This window comes from Saimiri boliviensis, chromosome 20, assembly GCF_048565385.1.
Source record: "Saimiri boliviensis isolate mSaiBol1 chromosome 20, mSaiBol1.pri, whole genome shotgun sequence".
In the NCBI taxonomy this organism is placed as follows: Eukaryota; Metazoa; Chordata; class Mammalia; order Primates; family Cebidae; genus Saimiri; species Saimiri boliviensis.
In genome coordinates, this window is record NC_133468.1 from 30,094,701 (window position 1) to 30,108,681 (window position 13,981).

The 13,981-nt window shown below is 45.3% G+C and overlaps 1 protein-coding gene across 13 annotated transcripts in view; it reads left to right on the top strand.

Annotated features, from left to right (window-relative positions):
- Positions 1-13,981, top strand: part of TRRAP (transformation/transcription domain associated protein) — a 133,079-nt gene that overhangs the window by 101,469 nt on the left and 17,629 nt on the right. For 7 of the 13 annotated variants that reach the window (XM_074390428.1, XM_074390419.1, XM_074390416.1 and 4 more), the window contains 9 exons: positions 196-387; positions 1,689-1,917; positions 2,498-2,763; positions 3,325-3,425; positions 7,064-7,265; positions 8,719-8,883; positions 10,365-10,455; positions 11,734-11,933; positions 12,778-13,039. In XM_074390428.1, the coding sequence (XP_074246529.1) occupies positions 196-387; positions 1,689-1,917; positions 2,498-2,763; positions 3,325-3,425; positions 7,064-7,265; positions 8,719-8,883; positions 10,365-10,455; positions 11,734-11,933; positions 12,778-13,039 (1,708 nt within the window). The remainder of the gene's footprint in view (positions 1-195; positions 388-1,688; positions 1,918-2,497; positions 2,764-3,324; positions 3,426-7,063; positions 7,266-8,718; positions 8,884-10,364; positions 10,456-11,733; positions 11,934-12,777; positions 13,040-13,981) is intronic. The other 6 variants (XM_074390421.1, XM_074390422.1, XM_074390426.1 and 3 more) reach the window with 3 other exon arrangements.

A 13,981-nucleotide genomic window follows, 5' to 3' on the forward strand; every position in this document is an offset into this window, starting at 1 on the left:
TTATTAGTAGAGACGGAGTTTCACCATGTTGGCCAGACTTCTCTAAAGAAAATATCTTTCTCTTTATAGCCTAATTTCTGTTTATTGCCTTGCGTAACTAGTGACCAAAAAACAAGTGGTCGTTTTTCTTTTTGACCCTTTACACTGAGGGAGAGAAGGCCCCTCACTCCCTGTGTCATGTCCTTTCACTGCCAGGTGGAAGTGAGCTGTCCGAAGGAGATGGCCTGGAAGGTGAACATGTACCGCGGATACCTGGCCATCTGCCATCCCGAGGAGCAGCAGCTCAGTTTCATCGAGCGCCTGGTGGAGATGGCCAGCAGCCTGGCCATCCGCGAGTGGCGGCGGCTGCCCCACGTGGTGTCCCATGTGCACACGCCTCTCCTGCAGGTGGGTGCAGCACCCCCGTGCAAGCACAGGCCGTGGCCTGTCGCAACCAAGCACTGGTGTCCAGGCTGAGATCCGCAGACGGCAGATGAAACTCCCTCCCCTTGTCTTGCCCTCTCCCACGTAACTCGTCCTCAGGAAAGGAAGGCCACAGTTAAAAGGTTGAGGAGGAAAATGTTGCTTCTCATTGGAGTTTCTGCAGCATTGAAGACATCCTCACCAGTGATTCGGGATTTGAATTTTGCTAGAGAGATTCTTTTCAGTGTCCACTGTGCCACCCTCACAAAAGCTTGCTGAAAATATTGCACCACTCTGTTTTCAGCAAGCTTTTGGCGGGAGCTGGAGGGATAAGATGAGGAAATGTTTTCAGAAATCTGAATGTCATGAGTTAAACTTGAAATATAAATAGCACAGATTTTTCTAGGCAATTTTAAAAATTATAATCAAACAAGATACAGAGTACTGAACTAGGTGCTATGTTTAGGAGATGAAAAAGCATTTTAAAACAATAGAGTCAGCCTCAAAGGAGCATTGAACCTGAGACAGTAGGCACAACCATAGAAGCGAATTTACAGTTGGAGGTAGACTGATTCAGAGCCATGCCCATATCAGACAGAAAATCAGGGTAACAAAGATTGAGAGAAGGGAGATGTTGTGTGCTCCATAGAAGCCAGGGACAAAATTTGGCTAGCCTGAGGATTGTGGCCAGGGCCTTCCAGGTGAAAGGTGGCATCAGAAGTTTGGTGCCAACAGTGCATCTGGAATTTAAGGGTAGTCAACCTCCCGGGCTCGTAGGATGGTGACTCAAAATGTGTTTACATTTTATGGGTCCAAAGAGGTCATGAGAGCCACGTTTGCAGGTGCTTAGTATGGCTGTGGGGTTTAGCAGGCACGCTAGGAGAAGGCAGGCCTGCAGCAGGGATACCTGACTGCCCAATCCTCAGGCATTGCTGGACAAAGAGCCAGGCAGGGAAGGTAGCAAAGGGCATGGACAGCAGAAAGAGGAGTTTTGAGGACTGTCCATTAGTGAGGTTTGGTGTCCGGAACATTGTTCTCTCACCCTCCTGTCTCAGGAGCCACAAGCTGAGGTTTTAAAATTGGAGACATCATAAGGAAAGCATGTTTGGGGTAAAGAATAAGCTAAATGTGTCATCTCAGGTGTCTGCGTGTAAATGAGAGTGCTTCCTTTGGTAATCGCCCCTTAAGATCTTTACGGTCATCAGACCCCTGGTGTACTCACCTGTGTTCTTCCTGTTTAATCTTCACTGACATTTACCGTGGGATCTCTTATACTGTCCCATCAGGCAGCCCAGCAAATCATCGAACTTCAGGAAGCTGCACAGATCAACGCAGGCTTGCAGCCGACCAACCTGGGGAGGAACAACAGCCTGCACGACATGAAGACGGTGGTGAAGACCTGGAGGAACCGGCTGCCCATTGTGTCTGATGACTTGTCCCACTGGAGCAGCATCTTCATGTGGAGGCAGCATCATTACCAGGGTAAACCGACCTGGTCCGGCATGCATTCATCATGTAATTTTCCAGACGCCCCACGGTTCTGGTTTCGTCTCTGTGTTTTGGTTTGGTTTTTCTTCCCCAGGTTTTCTGTTTTGGGGTAGGGATGACAGGTCTGGGTGGTAATGGTGTAGGAAAAGATGAAGGTGGTAGAAGGGAGGTTTTGTTGTTTGTTTTTGTACCTGCTAGATTTTTCTAGTTTGGGCAGAATTGCACAGGCCGGGGGGATCAATGCTCTGAGCTGTGGCACTCTGCTTTGAAGCTTCTATCCCAAGATGAGCTGTGCTCAGGTGGCTCTGGGTGGCCTTTTCTGGTTTTCCTGGTCCCCTGCTTATCCCCTAAACCTGCCCAAGCATCAAGTATTTAGAGCAGCCTTTGTCACTTTATGGTTTGGTTAGCCAAGATGGTAACGCTCAACTCAAGAATTAGCATCTTTTAGAAGTTGCTTATGTCATAAAATACAGAGTAACAAGAGTTTGTCACAGAGGTCCCCATTTTCATAAGCCATGTGTGTGTGTTTTCCATTTTTATTTAAGCCTTGTAGAGAGCTTTGAAAGAGGATTGGTGTGGGCTGATGATTCCTTTCTTTGCCCTCTAGCAATCGTAACTGCCTATGAGAATAGCTCTCAGCATGATCCAAGTTCAAATAATGCTATGCTTGGGGTTCATGCGTCAGCTTCAGCAATCATCCAGTATGGAAAGATCGCCCGGAAACAAGGACTGGTCAATGTGGCTCTGGATATATTAAGTCGGATTCATACTATTCCAACTGTTCCTATTGTGGATTGCTTCCAGAAGATTCGACAGCAAGTTAAATGCTACCTCCAGCTGGCAGGCGTCATGGGCAAAAACGAGTGCATGCAGGTGCGGACGGGACGCTTGTCCCCACCCTGCCGCGGGGTCCAGGAGAACGAGTCCACATGGGGACTCCTGATTCAGATAATAGGGAAGGCGGATTCGAACTTCCTACAAATACAGCCGTAGTAAGGGGGAAACAGTCCTTCCAAAACACGAAAGGGAAAGGAAGCTATTTGACTGTCAGTTACAGTCTCTTATGGTCTCTCTCCTACCATATACTTAGTTAATGTATTTAAGGAAAAAAAAATTACACACTACAGAATTATGAGGATCTAAGATAGATTTTTGACTATGTCCAGAGGAATATTAATAAGAACAGTAAAACCAACTAAATCTATAAAGCTTTGGAGTAAATAAGACCCCTAAGTATTTAGGATTAACTTTAGTGTTAGTGATTCAGTTTAAATTCTGAACATACATCAATAAATATTCATGGTAGGCAAATCTGTTGTCAGTTTACACTCATCAGTGACTCATAGAACTTAATGCCTAGATTAGTATTTTTATGAAGTTTTCATATTCTTGTTAAAAAATTTCAAGAACTTTTTTTCTACTGTTTTTGAACAGGGCCTTGAAGTTATTGAATCAACAAACTTAAAATACTTCACAAAAGAGATGACAGCTGAATTTTATGCACTGAAGGGAATGTTCTTGGCTCAGATCAACAAGTATGTATGTTATATTAAAAGAGGATAATAGAAAAAAAATGCATCATATTATGTAAATAGTTCTTTATAACCTGAAGCCAGTGTGAAGCTCAAGCTAGAAATTGCTGTGATTTAGTGACAGTCATTAGATATAATTTTTTAGGTATTGAACCTCTGCAAAGACAGTAACTTGCAACAAACTGATAAGCCTATTTGATGTGTAGTATTTTTAAAGCTTTTCTAAAATGAGCTGCTTGATCACAGAACTGCTGATAACATGGATTCATTCCCCGCCATTTACAGAGCTGATCCTTTTCTGGAGATGATGCTTGCTTTAAGACCAGGGGTCAGTAAAGGATGGCCTGGGGGCCACATCCAGCCACTGCCCTGTTTTTGTCAGTGAGTGGTACTAGAACACATCCCTACCCACTGATGTTGCCTGTGACTGCTTTCGCCCTACTGCAGAGTCAGGGAGTGATAGGAATTGTATGGCCTGCAAAGCCTAAACATTGGCTGTCTGGCCCATCACAGAAAAGGTTGCCAAGCCCTGGTCTTGAAAAGTAAACATGAGAGGAGATTTTGTAAATAGCATGTGAATGAGGTAGACTGACAAGATGCTGCCTCATGCCTTGTTTGTGTGGGCTCTAGCACCTGCCTTTCACATCTTCAGTAGACAGGGCTTGTGTGTTTAGCTTATTTTTAAATTAGGAAGCAGTTTTGTCAACATAAAAAGGTTTTATCTTTTTTTGGAATGTTTTAAATTCATGTGACAGGCATAACCATTTGAAAGTGTACAACTTAGTGGGTTTTAGTATATTTACAGTGTCATACAACCATCACCAGTAGCTAATTCTAGAATATTTCCATCATCCCCAAAGTAAACCCTCATATCTGTTAGCATTCTCCTTTGTCCCCTCCTCCTTTCTCTTGACAACCACTAATCTGCCTTCTGCCTCTATGGATTTGCTTATTCCGAACAATCATATAAATAGAAACATATACTATGTGGCCTTCTGTGACTGTCTTCTTTCACTTAGCAGGATGTTTTCATCCATATGCTATCACTTATCAGTACCCCATTCCTTTTCATGGCTGAATAATATTCCATTGGCTATCCATACATTTTGTTTATCCATTCAGCAGTTGATGGATGTGTGGGTTCTTTCTACTTTTTAGCTTCATGAGTAATGCTGGTATAAACACTGAATACATGGCTTCGTGTGAGCATGTTTGAGTTCTCTTGGGTATATGCCTGGGGGCAGAATTGCTGGGGCATACAGTACTTCTGTTTTATCTTTTAGAGACATTGTCAGTCTTCCACAGTTGGCTGTACCATTTTGCATTCCCACCAGCAATGTTTAAGGTTTCTAATTTCTCCACAACCTCACCGGCACATTGATCTGATTATGGCCATCCTTATGACTGTAAAATACATTTCACTGTGGTTTTGAATTGCATTTTCCTAATGGCTGATGACACTGAGCTTCCTTTCTTGGTTTTTATTGTTAGTTTGTAATTCTTTGTATGTCTGGATAAAAGTTTGTTTCAGGTATATGATTCCCAGGTATTTTCTCACATTCTGTGGGCTTTTTGATAGTGTTCTTTAACGTACAAGTTTTTCATTTTGATGAAGTCTACATTATATATTTTTTTCTTTTGTTGCTCATACTTTTCACATCTTATAAGAAACCATACCCTAATCCAGGATCAGAAGCATTGTGTTTTCTTCTAAGTGTTTTATAGATTGAGCTCTTATGTTTAGGTCTCTGATCCATTTTGAGTAATTTTTATATGTGGCATGAGGTAGGAGTCCATATTTATTATGCTCTGTATAGATACCCTGTTGTCCCAAAAATTTAATCTATCTCCATTGAATGGTCTTGACACTGTTGTCAAAAATCAGTTGAAACAAGCCTCAGTGGTTCACACCTGTAATCCTAGCACTTTGGGAAGCTGAGGTGGGAGCATCAGTGGAGCCCAGGAATTTGAGACCAACCTGGACAGTCTAGTGGAGACCCTCATTTCCAAAAAATAAAAATCAGTTGACCATATTTTGTGGGCTTATTTCTAGACTCTCACTTCTATTACATCAATCTACTGTGTAGAGTCCCTTATATTTCTGTATGAATTTTAAGTTATTTTCATGTGTTTCTGCCAGAATGGTTGGAATTGAATCTGCATTGAATCTGTAGATCAGTTTGGGAAGTATTTTGCCATCGTAAGTAAGTTTTCCAGTTTGTGAACACAAGATGACTTTCTATAACTTTAGGTCTTCTTTAGTTTCATTCAACAGTGTTTTATAGTTTTTAGCGTACAAGTCTTACACTTACATTAAATGTATTCCTCAGTATTGTTATGTGAATGGAGCTGTTTTCTCTGTTTTCACACTGTCCATTGCTAACATTTGAAAATACCACAGTTTTGCATATCAGTCTTGGATTTCTCAAGCTTGCTGAGTTATTTGCTCTAGTAGCTTTTCGGTGATCTTCTTTTCTGTGTATAAGATTGTGTCACCTGCAGGTAGAGATGGACTTAAATCTTCTATTCCAGTAAGGGTATCTTTTATTTCTTTTTTTCCTGATTGCCCTGACTGGAATCTCAAGTACAGTGCTGAATTAAAGAGATGAGATCTTTGTCTTTTTCTCTCTCTTGGGGAAAGCCAGTCTTTCAGCACTGAGTGTGATGTTAGCTGTGGGTGTTTTGTAGATGCCTTTTATAAGCTTGAGGAAGTTCCCTTCTGTTCCGTTTTCTGGGTATTTTTATCACGAAAGGATGTTGGATTTTTTTCAAATGGCTTTTCCTGTGTCCCCTGAGATGATTGTGTGTTTTTTTTTCTTTCATTCATTCTTTGAATGTGGTGTATCATATTGATTGGTTTTATTTGTATTGATTTTTTTGTTTTCCATGTTGAACCACTATTATTGCTGGGATAAATCCCACTTGGTCATGATGGATAATCCTTTTAATCCGCTGCTAGAGTTGGGTTGCTCGTCTTTGTCGAGGATGTTTGCATCTGTATCATAAAGCACATGGGTCTGAAGTTTCCTTGCTATGTCTTGTATGTTGCTGGTGTAACAGTGAAGTGGTGTAACTGCCATGGAAACAGTTTGACGGTTCCACAAAAAGTAAGCTTAACGTTACCATGTGACCAGCATTTCTACTCCCTGGTATACACCCAGAAGTATTGATGCAAACACATACCTGTTTGGGAATGTTTGTAGCAGGACTGTTTGCAATAACCAAGATGTGGCAACAACACAAATGAACAGAAAAACAAAGTGTTTATGTTGTTATGTGCAATGGAATATGATTCAGTTATTAAAGAGAATGAAGTGCTGACACAGGCTTCGACATGGATAAACCTCAGAAACACTCTGCTAGGTGAAAGCAGCCAGATTCAAAAGGTCACATGATGTACGATTCAGTTTGCATGAAATGTGCAGAACAGGTCAGTCCCCAGAGACAGAAGGCAGACTGCAAGTACACAGGGGCTGGAGGTGGGAAGGGTTCAGAGCGACTGGTTCTGGGGCGGATTCATTCACATTGTGAATGAATCAAATGTCCTGCAATGTGCATTTTTTAATGGTTAGTTTCAGGTTATGTGACGTTTGCTTCAATGGAAAAAGATACACATGTTTTGGTTTTCCACGTTCTCACAGGTCCGAGGAGGCAAACAAAGCCTTCTCTGCAGCTGTGCAAATGCACGACGTGCTGGTGAAAGCCTGGGCCATGTGGGGTGACTACCTGGAGAACATCTTCGTGAAGGAGCGGCAGCTGCACCTCGGCGTGTCTGCCATCACCTGCTACCTGCACGCATGCCGGCATCAGAATGAGAGCAAATCAAGGAAATACTTAGCCAAGGTGAGACCGAAAGAACGAGCTTTGACCAGAGGCCATCGGTTGGTTTGGACCAAATTTTAGCCATACAATTTACTCATCCATACTGAGTGTGAGGCATGATTTCATGCCTTAGGTCTTAATGGTCGTCACTCTTTGAAGCATCTTTCACAGTTCCATTTTAAAACTGAGAAGACTGAGACTTGGACATTCTTAGGGCCCCAGAACTTCCGAGTAGCAAAGCCTTGCCGGGAGCTCAAGTATAGCACTGCGTGTGAGAGCTCACACCCAGCAGTGGGTCGAGGAGGGGATCTGGAGCTAGGACTTCCCTCCTGGACGCCTTCCCCTGCAGGGCTGCCATTCCTACAGCCACAGAGCCCACGTGCTGGGTGGTTGTGGGTTTTCTTTCTGCACAGTGCCCCTGGCACCCCTGAGCTCAGGGTGGGTGTCCCCACCTGCTCACTGAAGGAAGTGCACTTGACATTCAGGTTCCTCTTTCATGTTGCTTCCTGTCTTCCCCCAAGAAGCAGACAAATAAAATCCAGAATTATGTCCAGCAGGAAACCTAAGAATAAATTGTTCCCTTTTTTTATTTTGTCCATTAAAGGTTTGGATATTTTAGAATTCCTCAATTTAAGTAAAAATCTGGAATGTACACCAGCACATGGCAGTTAAAGCTGACTACAGAGATAGCTACACACACACTGCCTCAGTGCCTGGCTCCAGGTTGCTTATACCCAGATGTAACTGTTTCAGTCGTCCATGGACACCTGGCTGTCAGCGTGTGGCCTATCTGATGCCAGGGTGATGAGCATCTGAGATTTTTAGCAAAAATTCATTTTGTTTGGATGAGATCGTGCGTGAGCTAGCAGGTGGGCAGCCTCCAGGCATCTGCCTGTTGCTGTCTTGCAGTCACTGGTCACTGCTAGCCAGTAGATTAGATCAGTGAGTAATTGTCACTAAAACTAAATCAAGAGGCTAGGAGTGGTGGCTCACACCTGTAATCCGAGCACTTTGGGAGGCCGAGGTGGGTGGGTCACTTGATGTCAGGAGTTCAAGACCAGCCCAGCTAACATGGCAAAACCCTATCTCTACTAAAATATAAAAATTAGTCGGGCATGTTGGTGTGCACATGTAATCCCAGCTACTGGAGAGGCTGAGGCAGGAGACTCGCTTGAACCTGGGAGGTGGAGGTTGCAATGAGTGAAAATCTCACCACTGCCATCCAGCCTGGGCAACTAAGCGAGATTATCTCAAAGAAACGAAAAAACTAAAGAGAAAAATCTCTATTTAAATTTTAGGTTATATATGCTGTAAGATGTGTGTTAAGTTTAGCAATAATGTTGGCCCTCTAAGGCTATTTTGTTACATGGCCAGTGAAGCTGCTCTATACAGTGTTGTCATGTTGGGAAAAAAGTTGCTTGCTTGAGAGCTTCAGAATTGTCATTCAACTCTAGAATTTCTCCTCCCGTCTCAGGTGCTGTGGCTTTTGAGTTTTGATGACGACAAAAACACTTTGGCAGATGCTGTTGACAAGTACTGCATTGGCGTGCCACCCATCCAGTGGCTGGCCTGGATCCCGCAGCTGCTCACCTGCCTGGTCGGCTCAGAGGGAAAGCTGCTCTTGAACCTCATTAGCCAGGTGGGAAGAGCAGGGTGGTCTTGTTCACAGGCACAAAACATTGTGTCTTCGTCTGCCATTCTTTTTTTTTCCCAGAAAGTAAATTTGAATGCTCAAAGTATTAAAAATAAGTTAAAGAGATGGGAAGACGTAATCATCTAGATATTACATAATATAAAGCATAATTAAAAGTTATTAAATCAGAGTTGAAATGAAATAGCTAATACGGCAGTTTAGTGTTAAAATCGTAATTTCTTAAACATTTTCCCATAAATAATGCAAGTAAAATAAACTTCTTTTAAAATGTACAATTGCCGATTGGTACCCTGAGAATGGCAGTGAACCCTATATCTGATTGGTAGTTTTCCTCTGATTTTTTGTCATGTGCTGGGTGCTCTTTGGAGCTGCCCGTAAACTAAAATGTGCACGTGATTGTGGCTGTTGCCCTTTTATCAGTGAGCTGTAACATCAGGAACCCACGGTTCTTGAGGGCACTGGGGCAGGGCTGGGGAAGTGGACAGGCCAGGGCCCTCTGGAAAGGCTCTCATAACTATCTCTTGAGAATGGTTCCAGGATGTTCCTCACCTCTGTAAAGATCTAGGTGTAACAGAAGGACCAGAAACGGCAGAAGTGTGGGTACAGCGAGGTTTGGGACACAGCGGCTTTGTGGTTGCTTTTGTAAAATCACAAAGTGCTGCAGAAGTCCATGAAGGTCTTTAGGAAGGAGCTGTGCCCGCGTGCTCTGCCCACGCATTCCTCCAGCCCCTTCCGGTGCACAGCACCTGTGCTGTGTGGGCCCTGAATGATGCCCTGGTTTCCTGGAGGAGACAGCTGTGTGTTTGACCCCGGCGTTCTGTGTAGCGTTTATCCTTAGGGTGCAGATCCCACCTACTTGGTCCTGTCACTCATGGAACTTCTCGGGTACAGGAGCAGCCACCTGGCCTGTCACAGCTCAGATGTTCTTCCTTTCTTATTTCACAGGCACATTCTGAAGGGTCCAAGTGACATGGTCCTGTCCTGTCAGCCACTGCACTCCAGTTCAATAAAACTGGAGTTTCTTAACTGAATATCCCTGCATCTATCTCCTCCCAGCTGCAGTTATGCAGAATAAAGTTATTTAATAATGGAATTAGTTGACAGTCCACAGTGAATTGTGCCTGGCAGAAAGATTAACTGGTATTTGTATGTTTTTTATTTGCCTCTGTGAGATCTGGGGACACATGCACTTTGCCTTCCTCAGATTTACTCCCTGTCACTCACAGTTCTTAGGTAGAGTTGATGAGATGCATGTGGTAATGTGGTTTGGCTCTTTTAAAGTGAATTAAGTATTTTGCTGCTGCTGAACCTGGCCTTGTGCGTCAGATTCGTGCTGCAGTATTTGCTTCCTTGGTCCAAAGGCAGATCAGAAACTTGTTTCTCACTTGACATTGGTTATTTTCAGTACAGATTATCCAGAGCTCACTGGAGAGCAGTGCTGTTTATAACGTCTTGTCTCTGAGCAGGTTGGACGCGTGTATCCCCAGGCGGTCTACTTTCCCATCCGGACCCTATACCTGACCCTGAAAATAGAACAGCGGGAACGCTACAAGAGCGGTACGTCTCGGGTGGGGCCCACAGGCCAGGCCGGGAAGGGTTCGTTCCGGGGGGCGCCCCACATCCAGACAGACCACCGAGGCTACCCCCTACCCTGCAGCTCACTCCTAGCTGTGGCCAGTCTCTCCTCAGTGGGTAGCGCTGTAGGGCAGGAAGCAAAGCCTGATCTGAGTCAGGTCTTTCCTTTGCCAGGATGTAATGGCATTCATTTATGCGAGTGATTTGATCCAGAGGTAGAAAAAAACGTGAAATTTTCAGCTTCAGAAAATTGTAACGTTCACCTTACTCCTTAGTAGTAAGTGCATCCTGATATGCACCACAGATGCCAGGTGCCGTGTGTGTGTGTGTGTGTGTGTGTGTGTGTGTGTGTGTGTGAGTGATTATCTTCAGCTGTGAAAAGAATCACCATTGAAGTCAGTCTTACTGGATGTTGGTGAAATTTGACTCACAATGTAAGACTTTTAATCTCTATTGAATAGCCCTCCTATGCAAAGAAACAACTGATTTGGTGGTTTCAGTTACCCACTAAGCACGGTACTTTAAATAGTGAGAGGACTGTTGGCAGTCCTTGTTTTCAAGGCTGAGTCTCCTAAGGGCCGTGGACCGTGCTTGGTTGGTGAGAGGCAGTGGATGGGGGCTGCGTGGCACATTTAGCTCTGTCTTCTGGGGAGTCAGTCTCATTTGAAAATTAAGGTTAGGGTTTTAAGACTAAGTGTAGAGAGGTAAATTCAGAAAAAAAAATGGGCATTAAAGGTTCTGCAGTGTATCTCACAGGGAAAAATGACTGCATTTTTCAAAAGCAGTATTGGTTTGGTTTTCCAAACCTATTTCCTATTAAGTGCTTTTAGGTTCTCTGAGTTTATAGTAGCGAGGAACATGTAACATACTGTGAGATATTTTTCCAAACATTTATGTTTAGGATGATCAGACATAACAAAGGTTAAAAAGAATGCTCAGGGAACCCTTGTATACTCTCACCTGGACTGACCAGGTGGCATGTTGTCACACCCGCTTTCTCCTGAAACACATACACGGGTGTGTTTAATGGAACGGATTGAAGTCGTGTTGTAGACAGTTCGCTGTCCGTCCCCGTGTCCCTTGGCGCACCTGCGCCTAGAACCAGGGCCTTCTCCCATGCAGTCCCTGGGGAAGCGGTCTTGTGAGGATTCACACGACGGCAGGAACCAGCGCTCCTTTGGCCCGTGGGTCCTGCGGCGCCCCGAGCCCTGGCGTCTGTCGGTTTTGCGCTGACACTGGCGTTGTGTGTGTTGCTCTCAGATTCTGGACAGCAGCAGCCAAGTTCAGTGGGTAACCAGTCCCATTCTGCATCAGATCCAGGGCCCATAAGAGCAACAGCACCCATGTGGCGCTGCAGCCGAATCATGCACATGCAGCGAGAGCTCCACCCCACCCTTCTGTCTTCCCTGGAAGGCATCGTCGATCAGATGGTCTGGTTCAGAGAAAATTGGCATGAAGAGGTATTTGGCTCTGATCTTGCACATGCTGGCTCCTTGTAGAGGGGACCTGTTGTTCTTTCTGCTTCTGTGGCTCTCTTACCTTGATGTTTGACTGCCTGGTCCTTTTATTTATTTGTCAAACTTAACCATGGACCAGGCAAAGAGCTATCTCTGCGCATTAGACAGCCTTAAAGATTCGAAGCAGAAGACACACGAGAGGGTGGAATTGAGGAAGCCACTTCTTGCTGTTAAAATGCTGGCTGTGCTCACTTCTCTGTGCTCAGTGACCTGAGTGTCACTGATAACCAGATGTGAGTAGGAGCAGTGGTGTGAGTAACAGGGTTATAATTTCCAGACACGGGAAACTGTAGGTATGTGGGGTTATTTGATAATGATAATAGACCCCTTCCTTAACATTACGCTGGCTTAAGCTGATGACACAACAATCCACGCCTCACTGCCCGGATGCTTACCTGGTTGAGCCCCGGGGCCAGCTCCGTACTGCTGTGGAAGTCTCATGTGTGTACACAGACACGCAGTGGGAGCGGTATGGCTACCTGAAAATACGGGGATTTTGTGGCTAATCACAGATGGGTGTATGATCCAAAAATGTGGGGCTTTTCTGTTTTTGTTTTTTTTAATGTTAAAGGCCCCTTACTCCCCAAAGGCAAAAGCGCCTGCTCCTATGTGGCACACAGGCGTCCTGTCTCTTGCACACACTGATTTCACGCCTTCCATGTGCGGGTCCTGAGGGTGGTGCAGAGATGACCCAGGCTGGGACGGCCACACTTAACAGGTGCTTTTGGCTGCTGGTCCTGGAGTGGAGGGCTCTGTTTATCACTTGTCTCTGGCTCTTTTCTACCAGGTTCTCAGGCAGCTCCAGCAGGGCCTGGCGAAATGTTACTCCGTGGCGTTTGAGAAAAGCGGAGCAGTGTCTGATGCTAAAATCACCCCCCACACTCTCAATTTTGTCAAGAAGTTGGTGAGCACATTTGGGGTGGGCCTGGAGAACGTGTCCAACGTCTCAACCATGTTCTCCAGTGCGGCCTCTGAATCTCTGGCCAGGCGGGCGCAGGCCACTGCACAAGACCCTGTCTTTCAGAAGCTGAAAGGCCAGTTCACAACGGGTGAGTCTCGATTTTCCTTCCCTGTCCATAGGGAGAGTTCTGCCTGCTGATTTCCTTGTCTTCAGCGTCAAAGCTAATTGTATAGTTGGTTTTCTGATCGCTGCACTGGGCACGCTGGTTACACTCTGTTTACAACGCAGACTTCAGAGCACATAGCTGAGACCACACGGTTTTCTACCTAGTGAGGGGTTCAGGTGTGGAGCAGAAGCTGCCAGGATCCAAAATGGGTTAGAAAATGCATGGTTTCAGGCCACACTGCCCTCCTGCCTTCCTGAGACCCTTCCTTCACTTGCTTTTGGTGGGAAGCAGTGTAGGGTGGGGTGGTGAGAGACAGTGTTAGTGTGAACCAGGAGGAGGTGGAGTCTCGGCGAGCTGGTGGGAGATGGGGTCCGGTAAGCCAGTGGGAGACGGCGCTGGGTGGGGTGATGGGAGACGGTGTTAGCCAGTAGGAGATGGTTTCTGGTAGGCTGCTGAGAGACAGGGTCTGGTGGGCCCATGGGAGATGCGTCCCGGTGAGCCGGTGGGAGACGGGTCCAGGTGAGCCGGTGGGAGATGGGTCCCGGTGAGCCTGTAGGATTTACAGGGACAGGGCCTGAAGTGACATGCCAAGTGCAAGCTCACTGTGGATTTGGGCATCATGGTAGGGAGATGCATTTTCAGTGCTTGTCTGTAGTTCAGGTTAATGCATTTTCCTAGACCCACAGGAGCTTAGCTCCTGGCTTTGCCTCTGATGTTGTGATGTGAGGGAAAGGAGTCTTAATTTCCTTCAGCCCAGGTTTCTTTCTCTGTCAAAGAGGGATCGTCACCTGTTTCATCATATGCACGTCCTGTCCATCCATCCCATCCATTCCCCTGCATCCCATCATCCCCATGTCCCATCTACTTACCCTCGTCCCATCTTACACACCCACATCCCATTTATACACACGTCCCATCGTACGC